Source organism: Hyperolius riggenbachi, chromosome 9, assembly GCF_040937935.1.
Source record: "Hyperolius riggenbachi isolate aHypRig1 chromosome 9, aHypRig1.pri, whole genome shotgun sequence".
Taxonomy (NCBI): Eukaryota; Metazoa; Chordata; class Amphibia; order Anura; family Hyperoliidae; genus Hyperolius; species Hyperolius riggenbachi.
In genome coordinates, this window is record NC_090654.1 from 255,783,656 (window position 1) to 255,803,921 (window position 20,266).

Below are 20,266 nucleotides of genomic sequence, written 5' to 3' on the forward strand. Positions count from 1 at the left end.
TTAATTTACCTCCTCTGTAGTTATTTTCACATGTAGTTAACCTCCCTGGCGGTAAGCCCGTGCTGAGCACGGGCTATGCCGCCGGGAGGCACCGCTCAGGCCCCGCTGGGCCGATTTGCATAATTATTTTTTTTTGCTGCACGCAGCTAGCACTTTGCTAGCTGCGTGCAGTGCCCGATCGCCGCCGATCCGCCGCTATACGCGTCGTCGCAGCTGCACCCCCCAGACCCCGTTCGCTGCCTGGCCAATCAGTGCCAGGCAGCGCCGTGGGGTGGATCGGAGTCCCCTTTGACGTCACGACGTCGGTGACATCATCTTTGAACGGGATCTCTTGATCGCCGGCGGCGATCGGAGGGGCTGGGGGGATGCCGCTGAGCAGCGGCTATCATGTAGCGAGACCTCGTCTCGCTACATGAAAAAAAAGAATTTTTTTTTTTAAAAAACGTATTTGCTGCCCCCTGGCGGATTTTGACAAACCGCCAGGAGGGTTAATAAACAGCCTGTCTTTAACTCTGGAGTTATTTTAAGGATTGAAGAGTTAACTTAAAGACAGAAGAGTTAACTTTAGGTTTGCCTGAGGTAAAATGTTTCCTGAATACTACATGCCTTATCACCATGGTAACAACTCTAGAAGAGTTATTAAAGACAGGAGATAAGCTAAGTGAATTGAGGCCAATGTGTCTTGTGGAGTCGTTGTGTTATTTGATTGTGCTTCCCAGTTTCATCAGCAGTTGGCAGTGGAAGTTAAATCTGTCATTTTAGAACTGGATCGTGCAGAAACCTCCCTGAATTATTTTTTTTTTGTTAATTAAAGGAACTCCGAGCTCTGAAAAAAATGGAAAGTTGTACTCACCAGGGGCTTTTTCCAGCCCAGTGCTGGTCGGGAGGTCCCACGCCGGCGTCCTGGCTCCTCTCCTTCTCCCCGCTCCGGAATGGCTGGCAGGCCGCAGCCCGGGCGACACTCTACCGAGTGTCGGGCTGCTTCTTCCGCATATGACGCGGATTACGTCACACGCCGGCCGCCTCGCGTCATCACGGCGGCCGGCGTGAAAGTACTGCGCATGCGCGAACAAAGCGCGCATGCGCAGTACTTTCACGCCGGCCGCCGTGATGACGCGAGGCGGCCGGCGTGTGACGTAATCCGCGTCATATGCGGAAGAAGAGTGTCGCCCGGGCTGCGGCCTGCCAGCCATTCCTGAGCGGGGAGAAGGAGAGGAGCCAGGACGCCGGCGTGGGACCTCCCGACCAGCACTGGGCTGGAAAAAGCCCCTGGTGAGTACAACTTTCCATTTTTTTCAGAGCTCGGAGTCCCTTTAACACATTATGGACTGCAAGGCTCTGTCCATTTAACCACTTAAAGAGGAACTTCAGCCTAAAAAAACATACTGTCATTAAGTTACATTAGTTATGTTAATTAAAATAGATAGGTAATATAATCTCTTAATCTCTTACCCATCCTGTTTTAAAAGAACAGGCAAATGTTTGATTTCAAGAGGGCAGCCATCTTTTTGGTTGAAAGGAGGTGACAGGGAGCATGAGACACAGTTCCAACTGTCCTGTGTGCTGATCACCCCTCCCAGTTGCTAGGCAACGTGAATAACAACCCCATCATGCTTTGCACAGCATCAGGGAAAAAAAGCCTGGGCAGTTTTCTTTGATGGGGAGGAGCTTAGCTTTTGTAAAGCTAAAAATAAGGCTTATGTAAGAAAAACAAGGTTCTGATGCTGTGAAACTGTTAAAGAAACACTAAGCCTTTTCTGTGCGGCTGAGTAGATTTTTAGTCTGGAGGTTCACTTTTAGGACCACAGGCTTACACCCCACTAGTGACCAGGTTTTTCCAGTGGCTGCTGGATAGATATGCAAAGAGTGCACTTCTCATGCGTAGACTGGTTCCGACTGACGTAAGTGACAGGACCCGGTTCTTGAAGCTGCGGGCAGCAGAGGACGGTGGTGTGGGAGCGATCCAAGCGGATGGGCCTGGAGGAAGTCCCAGGTATGTATAAAACTTTTTGTTTCATTCAGCTCTGAGTCTCTTTAAACCTGAAAATTTAAAATATAACACTGTTGAAGGTACTAATGGTCTATTTACTATTACTACTACACATACAATCATGTCTTAGGGCTCAAACCCACTAGAAGCATTTTTCTAAGTGCTTGTGATTTGATTTATTTTTTTTAATAAAATCACATCACTTAAGTGGGCTCACACCCATAGCATTACATTAGCAAGAGCTTTTCAAATCACCAAACGCTCAAAAAAGCGCTCCTAGTGGGTTCCAGGCCTGAAAGTGTACCTGAAAGTGCGCAAATGGGACACAGAAGCATATTCCCATCTAAAGGACATGCCTCTCTGTCCCTTGGCGTTACTCTCTGTCCACAACCCCCCATCGACAATCTAAGACAGGAGGGGCATACTTGGCAGGAGAGGCTTTCCCTGCCTCTCAGAGTATCTCACTGGCTCTCTCCCACTCTTTTTCCACCTTTCTGTGCTCTTAACCACTGAAGGACCAGGCCATTTTGCGCAGATCTGTGCTGTGTGTGCTCTCCAGCCCACAGCACAGATCTGGAATGAGGCAGGGCGATCAGACTCCCCCCCCCCCCCCCCCCCCTTTTTTCCCCACTAGGGGGATGTCCTGCTGGGGGGGTCTGATCGCAGCCGCTCTGTGTGGCCGAGCGGGGGGCTCATCAAAGCCCCCCTCCGCAGCAATTTTCGCCTTCCCTCCCCTCTTTGCTGCGTCCTGCGCCGCCTCGGATAGGCTTCAGCCTATCAGATGCCGGCGATCCCCGGCCAATCAGAGGCCGGGGATCGGCGATCTCATTTGCTGCGCAGCAGCGCCGTATGGTGTAAACAGCGGGGATTTCTTCCCTGCGTGTTTACATTTAGCCTGCGAGCCGCGATCGGAGGCTCGCAGGCTGTTCACGGAGACACCGTCCGTGAACGAACGTTTCCATGGAAAACACCACTTCGACCTGCCAACGCCTATCGGCGTTAGGCGTTCGTTAAGTGGTTAAAGGAGAGCACAGAGTGACATCTGCAGGATTGTGACTCTGAGGTCAAGGACAATTTTTATTTTATTTTTTTTTCTTTTGACAAAATGAGACTGAAGAAAAACTAGAAATGGGAGCGGCAGTAAGGGGCTTTACCTGATCTGGCTAGCCCCCCAGGTTATTTAAGGTTATTTTTAATTTGAATTTGCTTTAAGTAGAGAATCACAATTTAATTGACTGTTTTGGCAGTGCCATAAAAATCTAGGCCTATATCACATGAGGGAGAATGTAATAAAGTCATTTTTGTTAATTTCAAGAAGTTTGTTAAATTAATCTTTGTGCTCCCTTCCTAGTTTTGGCAAGAATGCAAAGAGAGAGGTGAACTCAGACAACCCAAGGTTTGCATGCAAATTTTGTTTTTATTTACTTGTTTCTCTTATTATTTGCACTTACACTTGTATTTTAGTTTCCTACCGCGTACTTCCTGCTGCGTTTCCTATAGAGCTTACAGGAGGTTGCAGAATTTTTTATTTGGCCACGGTCGACAAAAATCAGATTTTTGCTGAGATGTTTGTACAGCAGAGTCTCCGTTATCCAGAACTCGGGCAACCAGAAGTCACTAACCGGCATGTCTGATAGATAACAGGGTCTGTTTTATGGGAGGTTTTGGAGGCATTCAAATATTTACACAGCCTCCAGCGATGTCTTGTACTTTGCCTGTGGCACTCCTGCACCATGCATGGAGCCCGGCGTGTTACCTGACCCGATGCGGGTCAAGTGACTCGCCGGCTTACATGCACAAAGGATGCTGGAAAGCTGCTAGGAGCTGCAGGGAAACTATAAGACATCGCTGGAGACTTGGGTGAGTATTTATGGGGGAAGGTTTGTGCTTTTTCTGCCAATTGCTCAAGCAAACTGGCAAGCACATGTATCCGGCGTCAGGCGATCCCCACTGGTGCCGAAAGCCGGGGACTCTGCTGTATGCAAGGCCGTGGAGTCCGTACAAAAATCATTTGACTTCCATTCGTCAGTTTATGAAACCTCCGACTCCAGGTACCCAAAATTGCTCTGACTCCTCGACTCTGACTCCACAGCCCTGGCTGTATGTGCACATTAAAGCTAGCCAAACGTGGCTTGATGAGCTTATGTGCCTATTCAATTGATCACACTCTGATCAGACAGTGATTGATTCCTTCCACAAACAGCACATTGATTTCAATAGACTCCAGCAGGAAATCTATTGAAAATGGATTGGGTTGCATTGTTTGATGCACTGCAACATTATGGCCCATCAATTGACTTATCCTACTGCCCTGCCCCTGAGAAGCAGACATTTTCTGTCTTGTTCGAGCGATATTGTTAATCAATTTTAGGCCCAAATCAATAGAAATTTGATTGACATTTTAGGGCGATTTGATTGGAGTTATCAAATCTAAACAAGAATTTAACTGGAAAATGCAGTATAAGTACAGTATATGGGTAACTTTACTGTTGAAAATGTTGCTAAACCATTTTCAATGTTAAATATTCAGTCAAATTTCAGCAGTTTTCTGTAACAATCCAACTGCCAGAATAGTGTGCACACAAGTGAGCATTCAGGCTGGGGCAGCATCTTTGTATAGGTCATACATGCCAAACTCTGGTCCATCAAATTTGGCCACAAGTGGTTTCCCCACGTTACATTATGTTTGGCCCACCCTAGACCACCAGGGAAGCTATATTGAAGGTTAAGCCCTAGATCACTAAGGAAGCCATATTGGGGAAGGAGGGGGCAAGCACTAGACATCCGGGAACTATGCAGGGGAGAAGGGGGTGTTACTAGACACCAGGGAATTGTAAAAGGGAAGGGAGCACTAGACATTAGGGGACTGTGTATAGGAGGGGGAGGAGGCCATTAGACACCAGGAAACTATATAAAGAAGTGGGAGGGAGGACCATTAAATACCAGAGAACGGTATAGGGCAGGGAGGAGAAATTAGACAAGGGAACGGTATAGGGGAGGGAGGAGGGCCACCAGACACCAGGGAACTATAAAGTGAAGGGGTACGGTACATAAGACGTTGAGGTTGGCCCATGCCTTGGTCCCAGTGTTACATTTTGGCCCACTTTGTATTTGAGTTTGACACCCCTGGCTTATTAACTAATAACAAAGTTAACTTTGGAAATCCAGCAAGAGGAAATGGACTTGTCCAAAACCTGTCAGTAAGAGGTTCAGAGTTGTTAGATTAATAACTATTGTAAATGAGGGATATCGGGGGAAAAGTAACTTTTAGTGAATCTCATATGTGTACTCATGTATTTTAAATGACTACTTTTTGCAGTGTTGGTCCTTTAAATGGTAAAATAGTATTTTAGCTGACACTGATGGCATTTTTTTGTCCTTTTGTCTAGGATGAAATGGAATGGGGCAAATCCAATTACTTTCAGATAAAAAGGATGAGAGAGGTAAGAGATTACATCCTGGAAATGTAGAGATCCAGCGCTCCTTACCCATGCAAAATCCCCGTCACATTATGTCAAACATTTGTGAATGTATCGGGTGATGGTTTACTAATAATGAACTTCTATTCTGTGGGGAAGTGAGGAGGAGAATGAATAATTGTCCAGCTGCGAGGTGGAACAAAGTAATGGCTGGCTAAGTGTTTATCAGAAATATGGACTGCTGAAGAGGAATGAGTTGGTGTTAACCTCCTTAGCTTGTAACCCCAAGTCAGACTCGGGGTTGGAAATACACAGCTCAGAGTAGTAACCCCCCGAGCCAGTCTCGTGGTGACCGCCGCAAGGTTAATGCAGAGCAATGGCAAGCAAGTAGGTGTTTTCACTCACCTTCCCGGGGGTCCAGACGTGTGGCAGCCATTCTTCTTCCTCTCCTCCGAGTCTCTGCATTCCCCTGGTGATATTGCCGCTTGCCGTCATGACGACAGCTGGCGATCTCACTGTAGGGTTACAGCGCCACCCGGAGTACAGAGGGAGAACTGGCGTGCTGGATCCCAGGGAGGTGAGTAAGTGCTGGGCTTCTGTTTTAGGGTCTGAAATGGTGCAAAAAATATAAAATATGCACACATTATAAATTGGCATCCAAAATAATCAGAAAATATTGTTTTGGAGTCTACCTTGTTTACCTCAACATAGGTAGTTTACAGTGTTCCTAAAGAGACAAAAGGGAAAAAAATACCTAAAAAAAGATCCTGCCGAGGCTTCCCACATCCTCATGGCCCCCACCGTTGCCACATACTGACCCCCGAAAGAAATCTAACAAAAGTTTGTCGGATTTGGGATCGGAGGAGCCAGAGGCTTCCCTCTACCTAGGTAAATATGTTGTTTTTTAGGCTGAGGCTTCTCTCGGTTTTACTGTAAAGGGATACTTAAATCTTAAAAAATAAGGCAGTCTTGCTTACCTGGGGCTTCTACTGTCATCCTGCAGACGTCCTGTGTCCGTGCCGGTACTCAAAGATCCTCTGGTCCCCCGCAGCTCAGTTTCACTTTCGCTGACTGAGCTTGTCCCTGGCCACTGCACCCATTCAGCGTCATTCGCGCTCCCGTCGCCAAGAGCGTCCTGCGCAGAGTGAGAAAATCTTTTTTCCTGGCATTCTCAGCATGCAGGGTGACTGGGCAGGATACTATGCTTTTTATTATGAGGGTAACGCACACAAAGGGCTCTATTCACAAAACTGCTCAGAAATGACTTAACACCTAACTAATATTTAACTGCGCATTTTCAAGCAAAATAATCACTCAAAGTAAATTGTTCCTGATTAACTTAATTTCAGTATTACTTTTCTTACCTTAATTATATTATATTTTTCTCTTTGGGAACTTAAAGTGAACCAGAGACTAAGCACCCTCGTGTATTTTACCATATAGATCAGTTGGAACATTGGAGAAAACACCTACCCTACTCTGTTTCATTCTTCACTGCTCAGCCTGCTTGTTATCAGCCCTGATAAAATCCCTGACTGAGCATTCAGTCTAGCTTTGCTCAGAAATCATTGTAGCTGAGTATGGGCTTGATTCACAAAAGAGTGCTAACTGTTAGTACGGCCGTTTTCGCGTTAATTTTTGCATTGCGCGTGATCGTGATTTTGCGCGCGAAACGATAAAGTTTTTGTGCGCAAACGCAATTTGTTGCGCGAAAACAATATCGATTTCACGCAAAAAATCGCGTTTGCGCGTGAAAACATTATCGTTTCGCGTGAAAACGGCCGTGCTAACAGTTAGCACTCTTTTGTGAATCAAGCCCTATGTCTTCTCTGATGTCTTGTCAAGCCCAAGCCTGCCCCCTTCTGGCTCTGCGATAATGACTCAGCTATATTCCTGAGCAAAGCCAGACTGAATGCTCAGTCAGGGATTTTATCAGGGCTGATAAGCAGGCTGAACAGTGAAGGATGAAACGGAGAGCAGGGTAGGTGTTTTCTCTAATGTTCCCACTGATATATATGGTAAAATACATGAGGGTGCTTCATCTCTGGTTCCCTTTAAATGTAACCTAGATATGGTGAAAAAGCTCTCTGAATCATGCCCATAACAATTAACATTGACCCTTTAGTGAACCCAAACCAAAACTAAAAAAAAAAAAATACTACATAATCCGATAGGGCCGGGTGGGGTGTAAGAGGGGGGGAGAGTTGGGGCAGGGAGGCAAAGGAGCGTTGTGGGAGAGGCATAGCTGCCCAATCACAGCTAGGGAGGGGGCATTAGGAACACCCCCAGTGGCATTTCCTTTGTGATCAGGAGATCAAACTCGCCTTCATATAAGTGATACTAACATTTCAGAATAATAACAATAGCTTTCAAAAGACTATTAGTTAGTTACCCATGACTGTCATTTTTTTCTTTAGGTGGCTGCCCTGTACGATGAGCTAAAAAAGCGTATTGCCCATTTTCAAATGCATGTTAACGAATACCAACCTATGGATCAAGAATACAGACACAAGCAGCGGTTCATACTCCAGGTTTGCTGATTAGTGGGAGTTGGTTGCATGAAGTGTAATGAGAATGCTTTTGTTATAGCAATTCACGGTCCATAACGTTACCAAGGATTTTTCTTACCTTTTGACTCATTGGTGGTTGTTCCAGCCGTGTCTTTGTGCTGCCTGTAAATGTGAGGAGCAGAATCGGCTTTCTTCGCGAAGTACAAAGGTTGTCGTCATACCCAGAATTATGTGAAGAACGCATTGGCAGTTATTTACAAGCACAATATCAGACATTAACCTTCCTGGCTATGCCGCCGGAAGGCACCGCTCAGGCCCCGCTGGGCAGATTTGCATATTTTTTTACTTTGCTAGCTGCGTGCAGTGCCCGATCGCCGCCGATCCGTCGCGCCGCAGCCGCGCACGCCCCCAGACCCCGTGCGCTGCCTGGCCAATCAGTGCCAGGCAGCTCTATGGGGTGGATCGGAATCCCGTTTGACGTCACAACGTCAGTGACGTCATCCCGCCCCGTCGACGGGGGAAGCCCTCCAGGAGATCCCGTTCTTTGAACGGGATCTCCTGATCGCCGGAGGCGATCGGAGGGGCTGGGGGGATGCCGCTGAGCAGCGTCTATCATGTAGCGAGACTTTGTCTCGCTACATGAAAAAAAAAAAAGATTTGCTGCCCCCTGGCGGATTTTTAGCAAACCGCCAGGAGGGTTAAAGGACACCCGAACTGACATGTGACTTGATGAGATAGTCATGTGTTTGTACAGTGCCTAGCATACAAATAACTATACTGTGTTCCTGTTTTTCTTTCTCTGCCTGAAAGAGTTAAATATCAGGTATGTAAGTGTCTACTCAGTCCTGACTCAGACAGGAAGTGACTACAGTGTGAGCCTCACTGTAAACTGCATTTACTCAGTGCAATTTATAATAATCCTGTGAAAGGTAAATGGCAACAGATGCAAAACTAGAATACAATAACATTTGTAAAGTGCTTTTCTCCCATAGGACTCAAAGACCATAATAATAATCCTAACATTTGTATAGAATTTTGTCCTGTTGGATTCAAAGTGCTCAAGGGCTGCAGCCACTAAGGGCTCGCTGAGTGGGCCACCCTGCAGTGTTAGGAAGTCTTGCTCAAGGACTTATAACTGAATGGGAACCCTGGTCTCCCATGTCAAAGGCAGAGCCCTTAACCAGTATACTATCCAGCCATCAGAATCATGGATTCTGATCTCAGGTGTATGCCAGAGCTTAAAGGGATTCAGAGCTCAGTAAAAAGAAAAAATGTGCACATACCTGGGTCTTCCTCCAGCTCCATCTGCTTGGATCACCTCCACGCCGCTGTCCTCCGATGTCTGCAGCACCGCTACCGCGTCTCTGCACTTCCATCAGTCGGAGCCAGTCTACGCAGAAGTGCGCTCTCTGCATATCTCTCCAGCAGCTGCAGGAGAGATACGTAGAGGTTGCACTTCTATTATGACAGACTGGCTGAGACTGACGGAAGTGCGGGTACCTGGTACTGAAGCTGCAGACATCGGAGGACAGCGGCGTGGGAGCGATCCAAGCGGATGGGGCTGGAGTAAGACCCAGGTATGTATACATTTTTCTTTTTACTGAGCTCTGGTACACTCACTCACAAAAGGATAAACAAGGCAAATACAGTAAAATCAGATTTACTTACCTGGGGCTTCCTCCAGCCCCTAGAAGCCTTTGTGTCACTTGGTGCAGTTCTGCGGGTAGCGGAGTATAATCCCACAGTAAAGACATTCACCCTTTTCTCCTACAGCCACCGAGGTTAATATTGTTGTGTCCTTCAGATCATGGTCACGTTTAAAGAGACACTGAAGTGAAAAAATAATTATGATATAATGAATTTGTTGTGTAGTACGGATAATTACTAGAAGATTAGTAGCAAAGAAAATATTCTCATATTTTTATTTTCAGGTATATAGTGTTTTTTCTAACATTCCATCATTCTATAATATGTGCATTTTACACAACACTCAGCATTCTAAATGTTTTGTACAGAGCAGTCTGTGAACTACTGACCTGTCCTCTGGCAGATAAAAAGAAAATCCTTGCCTGACATCTCAGATAACAAACTTCAGCATTCAAAACTCTCTGCGACTTTGAAAGTCGTAGAGCTTAATGGCTTGTCTGCATAAATAACAACTGGAGTCTCTTAATCCTTCCTGTATTGGAAACAATATTAGACTTATGTCTCTGCTCCTAATGTTTTATTTCTGAGCTGTACTATACATACAAATCATCATTATTATTTTTTTTCGCTTCAGTGTCTCTTTAAATGTGACCCTTCTTCCTATTGTCAACTTCTTGGTAGAGTGCAGCACATCTAAAACAAGATATTTGCTGAAATTAAGGAACATCAGAGGTGAAAATAATCCTGATAAGAAAAACAATTATATCTGTCCTCCTTCACCTAAAAATTACTTTTTTTCCTTTTTTTTTTAGATATCCCACAGTTTTATATTTAAATCTAGTTTTTACTGTTTCATTGTCTCTGCTTAATGACACCTTCACTGAAGTATGCCAGAGCTCAAATCTATGAATTATTGACCCTTTTTATCTCTTTCCTACTCTCAGAAGCCATTTACTGCCAGGAAAGTGTTTTGTGGCTATAATTACTTATCAGTGAGGGTTATGCTATAGTCTGACCCGGTCCCAACCTGGACAGATACTGTCACTTGCATACCTGATGTTTAACTCTTTCAGGCAGAGAAAGAAAAAATGAAACAGCCTAGTTATTTGTGTGCTTGGCATTATACATACACATGGCTATCATCATGTCACATGTCACCTCGGTTGTCCTTTAACCACTTAACGACCGCCCCCAGCCGATGGGCGGCGGCAAAGTCCGGGCCCAAACGACCGCAATACGCCCATCGGCGGGGGCGGCTGCGGGAGTGGCTATGCGGCGATCGCGTCATTCGTGACGCGATCAGCCGCCGGGGACTGGCTCCGCCCCCCGTTCGCCGTAACCCGCCGGCCGTTCGGAAGCGCCGGCGGGTTACTGGCATCCGGATCGCCGCTGCAACAGTGTATAATAGGCTTTGTAATGTATACAAAGCCTATTATACTGGCTGCCTCCTGCCCTGGTGGTCCCAGTGTCCGAGGGACCACCAGGGCAGGCTGCAGCCACCCTAGTCTGCACCAAACACACTGATTTCCCCCCCCCTGCCCCCTGATCGCCCACAGCACCCCTCAGACCCCCCCCTGCCCACCCCCCAGACCACTGTTTGCACCCAGTCACCCTCCTAATCACCCATCAATCACTCCCTGTCACTATCTGTCAACGCTATTTTTTTTTTAAGTCCCTAATCTGCCCCCTACTCCCTCCTGATCACCCCCCCACCCCTCAGATTCTCCCCAGACCCCCCCCCAGACCCCCCCCCCCCCCCCGTGTACTGTATGCATCTATCCCCCCTGATCACCTGTCAATCACCTGTCAATCACCCGTCAATCACCCCCTGTCACTGCCACCCATCAATCAGCCCCTGATCTGCCCCTTGCGGGCAATCTGATCACCCCCCCACACCAATAGATCGCCCGCAGATCCGACATCAGATCACCTCCCAAATCCATTGTTTACATCTATTCTCTCCTCTAAACACCCACTAATTACCCATCAATCACCCCCTATCACCACCTGTCACTGTTACCCATCAGATTAGACCCTAATCTGCCCCTTGCGGGCACCCAATCACCTGCCCACACGCTCAGATTGCCCTCAGACCCCCCCCTTATCAATTCGCCCGTGCAATATTTACATCTGTTATTCCGGGTAATAACCCACTGATCACCTGTCAATCACCCATCAATCACCCCCTGTCACTGCCACCCATCAATCACCCCCTGTCACTGCCACCCATCAATCAGCCCCTAACCTGCCCCTTGCGGGCAATCTGATCACCCCCCCACACCAATAGATCGCCCGCAGATCCGACATCAGATCACCTCCCAAATCCATTGTTTACATCTATTCTCTCCTCTAAACACCCACTAATTACCCATCAATCACCCCCTATCACCACCTGTCACTGTTACCCATCAGATTAGACCCTAATCTGCCCCTTGCGGGCACCCAATCACCTGCCCACACGCTCAGATTGCCCTCAGACCCCCCCCTTATCAATTCGCCCGTGCAATATTTACATCTGTTATTCCGGGTAATAACCCACTGATCACCTGTCAATCACCCATCAATCACCCCCTGTCACTGCCACCCATCAATCACCCCCTGTCACTGCCACCCATCAATCAGCCCCTAACCTGCCCCTTGCGGGCAATCTGATCACCCACCCACACCAATAGATCGCCCGCAGATCCGACATCAGATCACCTCCCAAATCCATTGTTTACATCTATTCTCTCCTCTAAACACCCACTAATTACCCATCAATCACCCCCTATCACCACCTGTCACTGTTACCCATCAGATTAGACCCTAATCTGCCCCTTGCGGGCACCCAATCACCCGCCCACACCTCAGAACGCCCTCAGACCCCAGCCCTGATCACCTCGCCAGTGCATTGCTTGCATCTATTTCCCCCCTCTAATCACACCTTGAGACACCCATCAATCACCTCCTGTCACCCCCTAGCACACCTACCCATCAGATCAGGCCCTAATTTGCCCCGTGTGGGCTCCTGATCACTCGGCCAAACCCTCAGATCCCCCTCAGACCCCCTTCCGATCACCTCCCCAGTGCATTGATTGCATCTATTTTCCCCTCTAACCGCCCCCTGAGACACCCATCAATCACCTCCTGTCACCCCCCTAGCACTCCTATCCATCAGATCAGGCCCAATACATCCTGTCATCTAAGAGGCCACCCTGCTTATGACCGATTCCACAAAATTTGCCCCCTCATAGACCACCTGTCATCAAAATTTGCAGATGCTTATACCCCTGAACAGTCATTTTGAGAAATTTGGTTTCCAGACTACTCACAGTTTTGGGCCCGTAAAATGCCAGGGCAGTATAGGAACCCCACAAGTGACCCCATTTTAGAAAGAAGACACCCCAAGGTATTCTGTTAGGTGTATGATGGGTTCATAGAATATTTTATTTTTTGTCAAAAGTTAGCGGAAATTGGATTGTTATTGTTTTTTTCACAAAGTGTCATTTTTCACTAACTTGTGAGAAAAAATAAAATCTTCTATGAACTCACCATACCCCTAACGGAATACCTTGGGGTGTCTTCTTTCTAAAATGGGGTCACTTGTGGGGTTCCTATACTGCCCTGGCATTTTAGGGGCCCTAAACCGTGAGGAGTAGTCTAGAAAACAAATGCCTCAAAATGACCTGTGAATAGGACGTTGGGCCCCTTAGCGCACCTAGGCTGCAAAAAAGTGTCACACATGTGGTATCGCCATACTCAGGAGAAGTAGTATAATGTGTTTTGTGGTGTATTTTTACACATACCCATGCTGGGTGGGAGAAATCTCTCTGTAAATGGACAATTGTGTGTAAAACAAATAAAAAAATGTGTCATTTACAGAGATATTTCTCCCACCCAGCATGGTTATATGTAAAAATACACCACAAAACACATTATACTACTTCTTCTGAGTACGGCGATACCACATGTGTGACACTTTTTTGCAGCCTAACTGTGCTAAGGGGCCCAAAGTCCAATGAGTACCTTTAGGATTTCACAGGTCATTTTGAGACATTTGGGTTCAAGACTACTCCTCACGGTTTAGGGCCCCTAAAATGCCAGGGCAGTATAGGAACCCCACAAGTGACCCCATTTTAGAAAGAAGACACCCCAAGGTATTCTTTTAGGTGTATGATGAGTTCATAGAAGATTTTATTTTTTGTCACAAGTTAGCGGAAATTGATATGTATTGTTTTTTTTTTCACAAAGTGTCATTTTCCGCTAACTTGTGACAAAAAAAAAATCTTCTATGAACTCACCATACTCCTAACAGAATACCTTGGGGTGTCTTCTTTCTAAAATGGGGTCACTTGTGGGGTTCCTATACTGCCCTGGCATTTTAGGGGCCCTAAACCGTGAGGAGTAGTCTAGAATCCAAATGCCTCAAAATGACCTGTGAATAGGACGTTAGGCCCCTTAGCGCACCTAGGTTGCAAAAAAGTGTCACACATGTGGTATCGCCGTACTCAGAAGAAGTAGTATAATGTGTTTTGGGGTGTATTTTTATACATACCCATGCTGGGTGGGAGAAATCTCTCTGTAAATGGACAATTGTGTGTAAAAAAAATCAAATAATTGTCATTTACAGAGATATTTCTCCCACCCAGCATGGGTATGTGTAAAAATACACCCCAAAACACATTATACTACTTCTCCTGAGTACGGCGGTACCACATGTGTGGCACTTTTTTGCACCCTAAGTGCGCTAAGGGGCCCAAAGTCCAATGAGTACCTTTAGGATTTCACAGGTCATTTTGCCACATTTGGTTTCAAGACTACTCCTCACGGTTTAGGGCCCCTAAAATACCAGGGCAGTATAGGAACCCCACAAATGACTCCATTTTAGAAAGACACCCCAAGGTATTCCGTTAGGAGAATGGCGAGTTCATAGAAGATTTTATTTTTTGTCACAAGTTAGCGGAAAATGACACTTTGTGAAAAAAAACAATTAAAATCAATTTCCGCTAACTTGTGACAAAAAAAAAAAATCTTCTATGAACTCACCATACATCTAACGGAATACCTTGGGGTGTCTTCTTTCTAAAATGGGGTAATTTGTGGGGTTCCTATACTGTCCTGGCATTTTAGGGGCCCTAAACCGTGAGGAGTAGTCTTGAAACGAAATTTCTCAAAATGACCTGTGAAATCCTAAAGGTACTCATTGGACTTTGGGCCCCTTAGCGCAGTTAGGGTGCAAAAAAGTGCCACACATGTGGTATCGCCGTACTCAGGAGAAGTAGTATAATGTGTTTTGGGGTGTATTTTTCCACATACCCATGCTGAGTGGGAGAAATATCTCTATAAATAGACAATTGTGTGTAAAAAAAATAAAAAAATTGTCATTTACGGAGATATTTCTCCCACCCAGCATGTGTATGTGTAAAAATACACCCCAAAACACATTATACTACTTTTCCTGAGTACGGCAATACCACATGTGTGGCACTTTTTTGCGGCCTAACTGCGCTAAGGGGCCCAAAGTCCAATGAGCATCTTTAGGCTTTACAGGGGTGCTTACAATTAGGCACCCCCCAAATGCCAGGACAGTAAACACACCCCACAAATGACCCCATTCTGGAAAGTAGACACTTCAAGGTATTCAGAGAGGAGCATAGTGAGTCTGTGGCAGATTTCATTTTTTTTTGTCGCAAGTTAGAAGAAATGGAAACTTTTTTTTTTTTTTTTTTTTGTCACAAACTGTCATTTTCCGCTAACTTGTGACAAAAAATAAAATCTTCTATGAACTCACCATGCCTCTCACTGAATACTTTGGGATGTCTTCTTTCCAAAATGGGGTCATTTGGGGGGTATTTGTACTATCCTGGAATTTTAGCCCCTCATGAAACATGACAGGTGCGCAGAAAAGTCAGAGATGCTTGAAAATGGGAAAATTCACTTTTGGCACCATAGTTTGTAAACGCTATAACTTTTACCCAATCCAATAAATATACACTGAATGTTTTTTTTTTTTATCAAAGACATGTAGCAGAATAACTTTCGCGCTCAAATGTATAGGAAATTTTACTTTATTTGAAAAATGTCAGCACAGAAAGTTAAAAAAGTCATTTTTTTGACAAAATTCATGTCTTTTTTGATGAATATAATAAAAAGTAAAACTCGCAGCAGCAATCAAATAGCATCAAAAGAAAGCTGTATTAGTGACAAGAAAAGGAGGTAAAATTCATTTAGGTGGTAGGTTGTATGACCGAGCAATAAACCGTGAAAGCTGCAGTGGTCTGAATGGAGAAAAAGGCTCTGGTCCTTAAGGGGCGAAAAGACTGTGGTCCTGAAGTGGTTAAACAGATGTTTTGTGTGGATCCTTTTTATGTATTTTAGTTTCTCTACATTTGCTCTACATGTGCAGTTTTACACCTGAAACTAAATTGCATGTATTCACATCATTGTTTGGCCAATCAGTGCTTTTTAAATTTGAATGTTTTAATATACAGGTAGTCATGGCTGGGGCGTTCTACCCAAATTATTTTACGTTTGGGGAAGCAGATCAGGAGACTGCTGTTAAAGAATTGGGAGGAAAGGATCCAAAGACTTCAGTCATGGTAAGCAGCAAGTCTATAGCCTGGTTCACATTAGCGTTCACTGTCCGGATTCGCCTGATCGAATCCGGACTGTATACTGTACAAACGGAACGTACGTTCCGCACAGCAATGCAAAGTCTATGCGGACGTACACATGCGTCTGTTCCGTACAGAACGGAGCCGGATCGGATCCGGACTCTGGACACTTTTCCAACATGCGCTATTTTTCGGGTCCAGTCATCCGGCTCACGCACCCGGGCCGGGTCCTGACCCGAACATGCGGCCATGCTGTGCAATGAGAAACGGAAGTTTCTCATCACACTGGCAATAGGACCGGATGCTTCCAGCACCGGTCCTATGCCACTTGGGGGGCCCGGACTACACGCCGGTACCCCATGCTTGCGGTGCTTTTCTGGCACTGCAATGTATCTAGTTCCAGCTACTTTATTGTAGCCAGAACTGATATATTCCGGATCCGCAACTGGTGGCAACTTGTGGCCACCGCAGAGACCCATACGGTCTCTTTGCGGGACCCGGACCCCCGGACACTTGCGGACTCGAACCGCAAGTGTGAACGGGGCCTATGACTTAGGCCAGGGGCACAATAGAAATCGCAAATCGCTTTTGTAATTGTTGGCGCTTTATGTCAGCAGGTTTTTTTTGGGGGGTGATGAGCCCTGCGTTTTTTTGGTGATTGAGCTAACTTATATACTATGTATTGGAGCCCAAACGCTCACAAAATGCTTAATGTCCTGCATTTGCGATTTTCAAAATCACAATCGCTCTACAGGGCTCACCTCCATACACTTTCATTAGCAAAACGCTTTTAAAGAGACTCTGAAGTCTAACAAAAATGGGGTTTTTAATTTAGAAAACCTCATTGACATTATTCTTAAAACGCAGCAGAACCACGGCTGAAAACACCCTCAATCACCCCTTACTCGGCCGGCAAAATCCACAACTTTCTTTGTCATGCCGCCTCTATGCACGTCAATCAGCGAGTATCTCCGCCTCTCTCCCACCCCTCTCAGTGAAGACTGAGAGGGGCGGGGGAGAGGCAGCGATCCGCGCTGATTGACGTGCATAGAGGCAGAGCTGCTCTGCCTCTATGCGGAAGTAGCCCGCGAAGTACCCCCGAGAGTTTGGGGTGATTGAGGGTGTTTTCAGCCGCGGTTCTGCTGTGTTTTAAGAGGGGCAATAATGTTAACGAGGTTTTTAAATTAAAAACCTCATTTTTGGGAGACTTCAGAGTCTCTTTAAAAGCGCTGCTGATTCTCAAAACTCTAAAATTGCTAAAAATGCGCTCTCGTGTGTCCAAGACCTGATGGTGTACCTGCAATCATCATTTTTATTTGCCCTTGTTGGCAAGCAAGCAGGATATTTATTAAGTCACAGCAAACCTGGGAGACCAATGATAGGTCCAATAGTAGGAGTCCCAAAAAGTACTAGCATAGCAGGCAGTATGCTATCTGACTGGATTCCTCTGCTCTGAGTGGAGATGCCGCAGTACGCAGCAGAGCTGGAGTGTCGTTCTGGGCCTGAGTGTCGCACATGATCACGCTCCCTGCCTGTCTCTAACTGATGCCCCTCCCACCACTCCAATTATGCCCAGAATGTGGACAGAAGTGACGTGTCTGAGCAATGCTTCACAGCACATTCTGCATTGACCTAAATTAAAACAACGATTTGACATAAGGCCATGTTTGGCTGAAAACTCTTACTTTGTACTCCATTCTATATGGTAAATTCGGCTATGCAGTTGCCAGGTTAGCACTGATGCTTCGTCAGTGGATTAGAGTCCCTCTTCTATAAAGCTGGTGGAGACAGAATCATAAAGGACAACTGACCTGAGAATGATATGAAGGCTGCCATATTTATTTCATTTTAAACAATACCAGTTGCCTGGCTGCTCTGCTGATCATCTGCTGCTAATGTTTTTAGCCATAGACCCTGAACAAGCATGCAGATTTGATGTGTCTGACTAGATTAGCTGAATGCTGTTTCAGGTTTGTGATTCAGACACTACTGCAGCCATTGCGCATGCTCACTTCATAGATTGGAACCCTGATTGCAGAACCCTTCAAAATCCTTGATTTTGAAGGATTCTGCAGATTACCGGAGTGTTGCCTGCACTTGCTTTGCCGGCAGCACCAGCCTTTGAAGATCCTGGATCCAGTTACAGCTGTGTGACAATAGAGAACGTTTCACATACCGTCATTCACCTCTGCTCACTCTGCTTGATGTCATAGTGTAGTTCTGATAGATTGTTGTTTATGTTCTATTCTGTTTAAGCTAACTCTTTAAAGGACTCCTGAGGTGAAAAGGAAATGTATTTTTCACTTACCTGGGGCTCCTTCCAGCCTTTAGAAGTCTTCTGGGTCCCTCGCTGCAGCTCCGATGCTCCCCAGTGACCCGCTGGCTGCCTGCAAAGCTCGTAGACCCACGACCGCGCCCACGTCACCAGGAGTGTACTGGCGCATTCGCATGGGCAGCCACGCCCACACATGCACAGAGGCAAGCTTTGCATGCGGCCATCGAGACACCGGGGATCACCGGAGCTGCGGCAATAGACCCAGAAGACCTGGAAGAAGCCCCAGGTAATTAAAAATGGTTTCTTTTTCACCTAAGGAGTCCTTTAAAGAGGAACTGTCGCGAAAATCTTAAAGTTTAAAACGCATACAAATAAGTACGCATCTTCCTGAGTACAATGAGCCATAAATTGCTTCTCTCCTATGTTGCTGGCATTTACAGTAAGTAGTAGAAATCTGAAAGCCAACAGGTTTTGGAGTAGTTCATCTCTCCATAAGGGATGAGCAGCATGTACTTTATGCTTTATAAAGATGATTATGAAAGCGATTTATACAAAGATGCTGACCAGCCTTCCTGCTCACCGTACACATTTTGTGGCAGTTGGACGGAGCAACTGCCATTTACTTAGTGCATTTTGAAAATAAAGAAATCCCTGTGAACTCCCCATGAGGAGATGGGGTAGTCTAAAACCTGTCGGTTCTGTCAGATTTCTACTAAACCGTGATAAGACAAATATCACATGTTATCAAAAGCTATGAAAGTTAACACCTTACCAGAGTAGCATAGCGAGCGTTACGAACTTATACCTGCTAATTGGCAATGGCACTCGTCCTGCCCTGAGCCCCTGCGGGTTCGTAGCTCTCCCTAAGCTACTCTGATAAGGCGTGTTAACTTTGATAACGTGTGCATGTGATAACTTTTGATAAGGTGTGACATCTTTGATAAGGTGGTATATTTGTCTTATCACGGTTTAGTGAATCAAGCCCCATGTGCGCGCAAGCTCTGGAATAATGTAATTTGAATGACCAGTACACAATGGCCAACTGCAACGTATATGTCCTTTTGAATTGATCTGCCAGTTGGATGTAGCAGAATACCTGATATTGGAAGTTTAGCTACCTTTTTTTTACGATTGTTATCTAAAAATTGCAAACTTTGTTGTTTCATACGACTTTTATCCAACATGTGTACAACGCCAGCCCTTTATCTAACCTTCCTTTATATCCTTTTTTCCCATAAATAGATAAAAAATGTGCCGCCTTATGGATTTCTTTACCACAAGCAGATCCAGTCACACTTCAGACAGTGCGGTCAAGTGAAGTCTATCCTGTTTGATGTCTCAAAGTACGTAATCCTGGAGTTACAGGAAATGGCCATTTGAACTGCTGTCATTATTCATTGTGGATAACAGGATATGTTGCTTTGCAGGACACATTTGCTGCTTGCGAATTGCTGTAATGTACTGGATCATCCCATATAAATGATTATCTTTATAGACATTTCCCAAGCTATATAGCCATCATTCACTCAAGTTCAAGTGACTCTTTTTTTTTTTTTTTTAATTACATTTTGGAATCATGTTACTTTTATTAGCACCTGCCCTTCGTTGCTGTCAGTGCTTTTTTTTTTTTTTTTTTTTTTTAAACCTCCCATCTGGCTGACACTAGACTCTGACACTAGACTTAGTAGAGGGAAGACTTTGGATGATCCAAATTGGTCTCAAGGTGTCAGGGCACGCCTCCTTTCACAATTCAGTCTGTGCAATGGTCCGAGCCATCTGACAAGGACAGGATCCTCAAATCTCAAAAGTAGACAACCACCATTGGAAGACTT

The 20,266-nt window shown here is 45.6% G+C and overlaps 1 protein-coding gene across 1 annotated transcript in view; it reads left to right on the forward strand.

The window, feature by feature from the left end:
* Positions 1 to 20,266, forward strand: part of TDRD9 (tudor domain containing 9) — a 261,914-nt gene that overhangs the window by 157,130 nt on the left and 84,518 nt on the right. Inside the window, exons 19-23 of the mRNA XM_068254351.1 lie at positions 3,342 to 3,386; positions 5,380 to 5,433; positions 7,827 to 7,940; positions 16,037 to 16,144; positions 19,677 to 19,777. Coding sequence (XP_068110452.1) covers positions 3,342 to 3,386; positions 5,380 to 5,433; positions 7,827 to 7,940; positions 16,037 to 16,144; positions 19,677 to 19,777 — 422 coding nt within the window. The remainder of the gene's footprint in view (positions 1 to 3,341; positions 3,387 to 5,379; positions 5,434 to 7,826; positions 7,941 to 16,036; positions 16,145 to 19,676; positions 19,778 to 20,266) is intronic.